This window comes from Aquarana catesbeiana, linkage group LG05, assembly GCF_042186555.1.
Source record: "Aquarana catesbeiana isolate 2022-GZ linkage group LG05, ASM4218655v1, whole genome shotgun sequence".
In the NCBI taxonomy this organism is placed as follows: domain Eukaryota; kingdom Metazoa; phylum Chordata; class Amphibia; order Anura; family Ranidae; genus Aquarana; species Aquarana catesbeiana.
The window spans coordinates 96720941-96728049 of record NC_133328.1 but is presented as its reverse complement, the minus strand read 5'-3'; the positions used below and the strand labels follow the sequence as shown (position 1 = coordinate 96728049).

The following is a 7109-nucleotide window of genomic DNA, read 5'->3' as shown; positions in this document are numbered from 1 at the left end:
GGTGCCCAAGATCCTTTAAAAGGTTCTTCATGGCCAGGGCCTTTGTTAGATCCCTTGGTAAGTTTGTCACAAAGAATCTTTCTGGCGGGCGATCCGAAAACTCTATCCTGTAACCTTGGGACAGCATGTCTAAAATATATTGACTTTCTCATGCTGGCACAAAGGGGGAGGAAACTTTGAAGCCTTCCACCCACTGGTAAGCACAAGTCATTGCGTTTTACAGGAGGCTGCAGGAGGATGGAAAAGGACATTTCCTTTTCCCTTTTGCAATGCCCAATTTTCTCTTTTCTCCTGGGGTTTGGTCTGTTCTTGAGCCCTTTGGGAACGAAAAAAACATTAACTGGCTGTTTTTTCTTTTTGATAGGAAAGACTTTATCAGCTGTTCTATCTAGAACCGCATCTAAGTCAGGACCAAAAAGCAAGTCTCCCAGGAATGGTATCCCACACAGCTTATTTTTGGATGCCGCGTCCCCCGGCCAAGTTTTCAACCACTGAGCCCTTCTGGCAGAGTTAGCTAAGGCTGCAGATCTAGCTGTCATTTTAATTGATTCCGCTGAGGCATCAGAAATAAATGCAACAGCAGCTGACAGAGTCGAGAATGAATCCAAAATTTCTTGTTTTGGCGAGTCTGCTGAGATATGGGCCTTAAGTTGATCTAACCAGAACTCCATATTCCTGGATACCACCGTAGTCGCCATAGCAGGTTTAAGATTTGATGCCCTTTTGTCCATAGGATCTCTTAACACCCCCCATGTCCTCGAATGCCAAATCTGTTGACCTGGAGACTTGGGAAAACACGGCATCTAGTTTGGGGCTTTTGTTCCAAACTGCCGCTGGATCTTCATCAAAAGGAAAACGCCTTTTTAAGGCTTTGGGAAAGAAAGGTTTTCTCTCTGGCTCTGCCCACTCTTTCTTAATAGTCTCAGAAATAACTAAGTGTACTGGGAAACTGCGATTTTTGTGTTTGCTGAGCCCTGCATATATTTTTTGTCATGCAGAGATAACTCCTTTCTTTACTCTTCCAGACCCAGTGTGGTATAGATTGCTTTTAACAGGCCATCTACCTGTTCTAAAAAGACCATTTAAAATTTTGAAGGTAAGTTTTCTCCTTCCTCCCCTTCATCAGAATCCTCTCCAGATTGAGAGGGGGGATGTCCCCCTGGGGTAGGAGATGCCTCAGTCTCCACCGTAGGGACTATAAGTGAGCCTTGAGAGGCCTGTGAGGTAGTTGGCTGACTCAGGGATGGGTTTGCTAGAGAAAAGTGAAATGATTGAATAGTTGCATCAAGTTCTTTAACAGATGCAATCAAGTCGCTGCAAGCAGAAGAAGCTTCCATACAGGCTTAACAAAGTCTTCTTCCATCCTTCAGGTAGTTTAGATTTACATGAAGGGCATTTCCTTTTTGCCACTGGATCAGAGCTCTAGGTCTGCCATGAGACAAAAAAAGAAACCATTCCAGTGAGACAACCTGTCCCTTTTTTTTTCCAAGGATGCTCACCGGGGGGGGGGGGGGGGGGGGTCGGGGGGGGGGGGGAGGGAGAGGGGAGAGGGAGAGAGAGCAACTGCCCCTTGCTGTTACGTGGCTAAAACGCTGGTTCCGGACTCCATAAGCACCAGCCCCGTTCCTCCACTTTCCCTCTGCCATCCCCAAGATGGCGGTGGCAAAATAAGCAACAGGCGGTGGAGCGAAGGAAAAAAAAAAAAAAAAAAAGTAAACGGCCACCGCCTGCCTTGCCACCTAGGAGTGATGCCCACGACAGTCAGACTCACCCTGAGCCCAGATGAAGAGGGAGAGGGAGCCCAGCCAGCAGCCCCTAACATCAGCTGTGGAATGGGAGGAACAGCTCTCATGAGGTAAAAAGCATTTGGTGAAAGTATAGGAAACCTGAGCTCCCAGGACAGCACCTGAGAGCCCTGACTTCCCCACGAAGTGTTCCCTCCGGAGGAAACACAAAAACTGACAATGTGTGGAAAGGAGCCTCCTTTTAAAGTTTGGTGGAAGATTCGTTTCCTGTTTGCAAGGGGAGGAGTCTCTCTTAAGTGCTGTCCTGAAAGACGTTAAGGGAAAATTTTAACTTTTAAGCAACAAGTATCAGAAAGAAGCTTAGTCTTTAAGTGGTGAAACTGACCTCATTTGCAGACTGAAGTTTATTCCTTTGATCTAAAAGAACTGAATGATACAATGTTTTTTATCTCAGTGCTGAGCAATGTTGTGATAAACTGCAGCTGCTTTTTCCTTTTTTGACCGCTCTGAGCAGAGAATGGTTATGCACTTGTTACATGAATTGTGGAAATGCCAGATTAAGATGGTGAGGAGGTCAAATTGAGAGAGAGTTTTTTTTTTTTAACGATTAATCATGCAGCTCTACTGTATGTACGTTTGTACTGCTGTGGCATGATGTCCCAGTCACTCACAAACCTTTCCTCCACACCATACACTGTCCACAACAAGGAACAAATGCCCCTAGGATCACATGACCTGAAGCTCTGTAGCACATTCCAGAGATTGAAGAAGCCTTACTGAGATTGTGCCTGTGTGTCATCACTAACCCATGTCTTTCACAGGCAAAGATGTGTGGTCATTTACTGTATGGAACAGTACAAAGCTGATAGAATGTTCACTCTTCACTCTGACTGGCTACAAAAAGTTATGAGTGGAGAGCAAGCAAAGCACAAATGTTGTGGGTTAGGTTCCTTTTCTTCCCCTACTGATCAGCCCCCGGCTAGGAAAGTAGATGCTGGCACGTAATACTAAGAGGGCTTTCATACCAAGTCGTGGGGAGCATTGGTGTTAAAGCGGCACAAATTTTTTGCGCCGCTTACCGTCGTTTTAGCAGTGCTATTTGGCCGCTAGTGGGGCGGTTTTAACCCCCTGCTAGAGGCAGAAAAGGGGTTAAATCCGCCCACAAAACGTGTGGCAGCACTGCCCCATTGATTTCAATGAGGAGCAGCGGTAAACACACCGCTCCAAGAAAGCTGCTGGCAGGACTTTTCCTGATGTTCTACCAGCGCACCACTCCAGTGTGAAAGCCCTTTCACACTGAACCATCTACATTGAGAATAGATTTTTCTACAAAACTGAGGTGTGAATGGAGCCTTTAACTCCTCCCTGACGCACCTTCTAGCTTAAAGCTGAGCTCTACCCAACATGGGAAGCTCCACTTGTCTGCATCCTCCCCCAGGGGCACCTTTTTCTGACAGATACCCCCCTCCCACTTCTGGCTCAGTCCACTGCAGTAAAGTGAGCCAGAAGCCCCTCCCCCCAGCTGATGTTTTGAGAAATGCCTCCTGTCAAAAAAAAAAAAAAAAAAAAAAAAAAAAAAAAAAGTCCCAGATGGGTCTGCACATGAGCAGTAACTTCACTCCAGGTGATATGTTGATAAACTGGCGTGACGTAAACAGTGCTTGCGCAGACCGGAGGCAGTATTCAAAGCTATGCAAACAGCAGAGAAAAACATACTTGGCGGATGCCTCGCTGTTGTGGGGCGGGTATTCTGTATGCTGAAGGGTGGGTTTTGCCTGTGTCCAAGGGTGGGTTCAAACAAAAAAAAAAAAAAAACTCACCTTCAACACACCCACAACCCGCCCCACTCAATCTGACAACTACATTTCCCTGCTGTCTGTACAGCGTCAGATAATGCCTCCAACGACCTGCGCATGCGCTGTGTTGTCACTCCAGCTGATCAACATGTCACCTAGAGTGATGGTTTGGTACTGCACATGCGCCGATCCACCAGACATCTTTCAATAGAACACTGGCTCGTTTACAAAGCACAGCGAGATACGCGCATGTGCAGTAGGTGACTGGCTGTGAACCCACAATGCTTCACTGCGGGTTTCCCTTAACCAAGATGGCAACGCCAGTATCCAAGAGCCAACTGAAGAATGGGCTGGGGTGAAGACAACACTGAATCCCTGGACAGGCAAGTGTCAAAAAAAAAAAAAAAAAAAAAAGGGGGGGGGGGGGGGGGGGGGGCAGCTTACAGTGTTTGTAGCTGACTCTTTTGGGGGGGGGGGGGGGGACAGGTACCCAGAGCATCTTTAATTTTTAGCGCACAGCAACGCAAGCGCTTGTTCTTCACACGTGAATGGTTCTGTCCGCTACCCATCATCATGGGCAGCTCTGCAAGATGTTCAGGAGCAAAACACACATCTACGGCAGATTCTAACACCAATGTGAACCAGGCGTGAAATGACAAGTTCTGATGCCATCCTCAGGGGTGGGCACGGCGTGATGGAAGCATGTGATCAGTGAAAGGCCTTCGTATCTCAAGCCACCTCCATTTGCCCAGCTAGGTGAGGGGGGAGACAGCCCCTCTCCCCTCCATATGTCTGCCATGCCCAACGAGGGGGGCACATACACAGCCCCTCTCCCCTCCATATGTCTGCCATGCCCAGTTAGGTGAGGAGAGAGGACACACACACAGCCCCTCACCCCTCCATATGTCTGCCATGCCCAGTTAGGTGAGGAGAGAGGACACACACACACAGCCCCTCACCCCTCCATATGTCCGCCATGCCCGGTGAGATGGACACACACACACACACACACACACACCCCCCTCCATATGTCCGCCATGCCCGGTGAGATGGGCACACACACACACCCCTCCATATGGGAGTAGAGGATGGAAGTCTTCTCGAACATCGCGTGCCAAAATGGCGGCCATCACCACCACCTGAGGGGGGCACAGGTCCTCTTCACAGGCGGCTCTACTCACCCACGGATCGGTATCCGAGCACGGCGATCTTCCGCGACTTGGACTGCGGCATCCTTGGCGCCTCCACGGTGCTCGTCGTTGTTTAAACTCGGGTGAGCCGCATCCACTGTCACAGCGAGGGAAAACCGGAGCGGGTGGGCGCACAATACTCTCTGTAAACTTCACCAGCACTGACCCGTTCTCTCGCACACCGCGCTCACACCTACAACCCGGCTCGTTCCTGTGCGTCACTGGACGTAAGGCGTCAGCTCGGCTTTATATCCCGCCTTCTCTCCTCTTCGGCACGGATTTGTTTTTATTATTCTGCCCGCCCTCCCGGCTGTACGGAGCCTCACAAAACTCGCTGCGTCATACCCAACCTGACACACCGGCGGGGAGCGTCCTCATTGGATGGTTCTTGTGGCAAGGGGAGGGGCGGCCGGCAGATTGGCGCTCTGACAGCACGGAGGAGGAGAGACAGACGTCGCTGTCACGCAGCATGTCGTTCTGTAAATGATAGAACATGAACATGACCGCCACATGGAGAGAAAACGCGGTCATTACTATGTGGGCGGGGCGGACATGTTTCCGAAGACCAAAACACTGAGAGATAGCTGAATTAGACGTCACTATAATGGCTGCCGTGTAGAGACAAAACTTGTGCGTGAAGACGTCCTCTGGTGTTTAGAACGGCCTGCGTTAGTGAAGGTTACTTTTTTTTTGTGCGTGTTGTAACACGCTGGGAGTGAGGGAAGCTGAGCTTCCTATAGGGATTTCCTCTTCTCTCCCTGTCTCTGGAACAAAGAATAAAGCAGACATATTGCTGTTCCCACACACATACCAACCATTGTATGGCCAGGAAGGAACTGAGTTTTTTTTTTCAAGTATTTCATTAAATTCTAGTTTACAATCACACTGATGGCACAAGAAGTAATGCACTACTTTTTACAAATGCAGTGAATTGCATTGCACAGCGCTACCATGCAATCGGACGCAGGCAAACACACACAATGTGCATTCTAAGCCCTGGATCACACCGGTGCGACTTTTCATGTGACTTGACAGTTCAAAGTCACACCCCATTTGTGGGAATGGAACTGTTCAAATTGCTTCGACTCGTCTTCAGTGTGACTTTGAAAAAGGTTCCTGCACTATTTCTGTGTGATTTCGGTGCGACTTGACAAGCGTTGCACAGATATCAGCAAGTTGCACATGAAATTCTACTACTTTGAAGTCACGCAACTTCAATACCGCACTGGTGTGAACCAGGACTTGGGGTGTCATTAGGAATATATTGACACTGGACGCAGATCGCACACCCAGTGCATTTTAAACTCAGAGCCAGACATGCTTCAGAAAGCGGGTGTCCTCCACTGCATTGTGGTGTGAATGAGCCCTGAGAGCATATTTATTTATTTCAGATACTAGTATAGCGCCATCAATGTACGCAGCACTTTACATATATACTATACATTCACATCAGTCCCTGCCTTCTAGGAGCTTACACTCTAAGGTCCCTAACTCACATTCATACATACATATACTAGGGCCAATTTAGACAGGAGCTAAATATCCTACCAGCATGTCTTTGGAGTGTGGGAGGAACCTGGAGTACCTGGAGGAAACCCACACAGGCACAGGGAGAGCATGCAAACTCCAGGCAGGTAGTGTCGTGGTTGGGATTCGAACCAATGACTCCAGTGATAAGCAACTATGACAGTCATTCATATCATGCCTTGAATGCAATTGTTTTTTGAAACAGTTAAAGGAGAAGTCCAGCCTAAGCTCGTTTGGTGGGGCTTCTCCTATGGATCACAAAAGTGCAGTTCGTTTTGCACTCCTGTGACCCGTTTTCAGCAGAGATCGAGCTGAAGTCCGCTCTCTGCTGACGTCACCGATATCAGTCCAGGCACCGCATCACCCCAACCAGAGATTCTGAATCTGCCAGGTGCCTGGACTGACACCCGGCTCAGCCTCTCAGAGAGCCACTGAGACCCTGAGACGGCCACTCTGCCCCTCCACAGCCCAGCGCTCCAATGAGCGAGGAGGTAGAAGAGCAGAGAGCTGTGACTGACAGTCTGCAGCTCTCTGCTCATGGAGCTGTGAAAACTGAGTGATCAGCAATGTTTGATCGCTCGGTTCTCAGTGAAGAGGCGCCAGGGAACAGATGCAGCATCGGACCCATGCTGCATCCACCTAGGTAAGTATGTATGGGGAAAAAAAATTCCCATACTTCTCTTTTAAAGGAGAAGTCCAGCCTGAGCTCATTTGGCAGGGCTTCTCCTCTGGATCACAGGAGTGCAGTTTGTTTTGCCGCTCCCCACCCCTCCACAGCCCAGCGCTTCAATGAGCAAGGAGGGAGGAGAGCAGAGAGCTGTGACTGACAGTCTTCAGCTCTCTACTCACAG

The 7109-nt window shown here is 49.0% G+C and overlaps 1 protein-coding gene across 1 annotated transcript in view; it reads right to left on the bottom strand.

Annotated features, from left to right (window-relative positions):
* The window catches only part of RHEB (Ras homolog, mTORC1 binding), a 37658-nt gene extending 32533 nt beyond the window's left edge, over window positions 1-5125 (bottom strand). Inside the window, exon 1 of the mRNA XM_073629990.1 lies at window positions 4723-5125. Coding sequence (XP_073486091.1) covers window positions 4723-4774 — 52 coding nt within the window. The 5' untranslated portion in view covers window positions 4775-5125. The remainder of the gene's footprint in view (window positions 1-4722) is intronic.
* Window positions 5126-7109: the final 1984 nt, after the last annotated feature.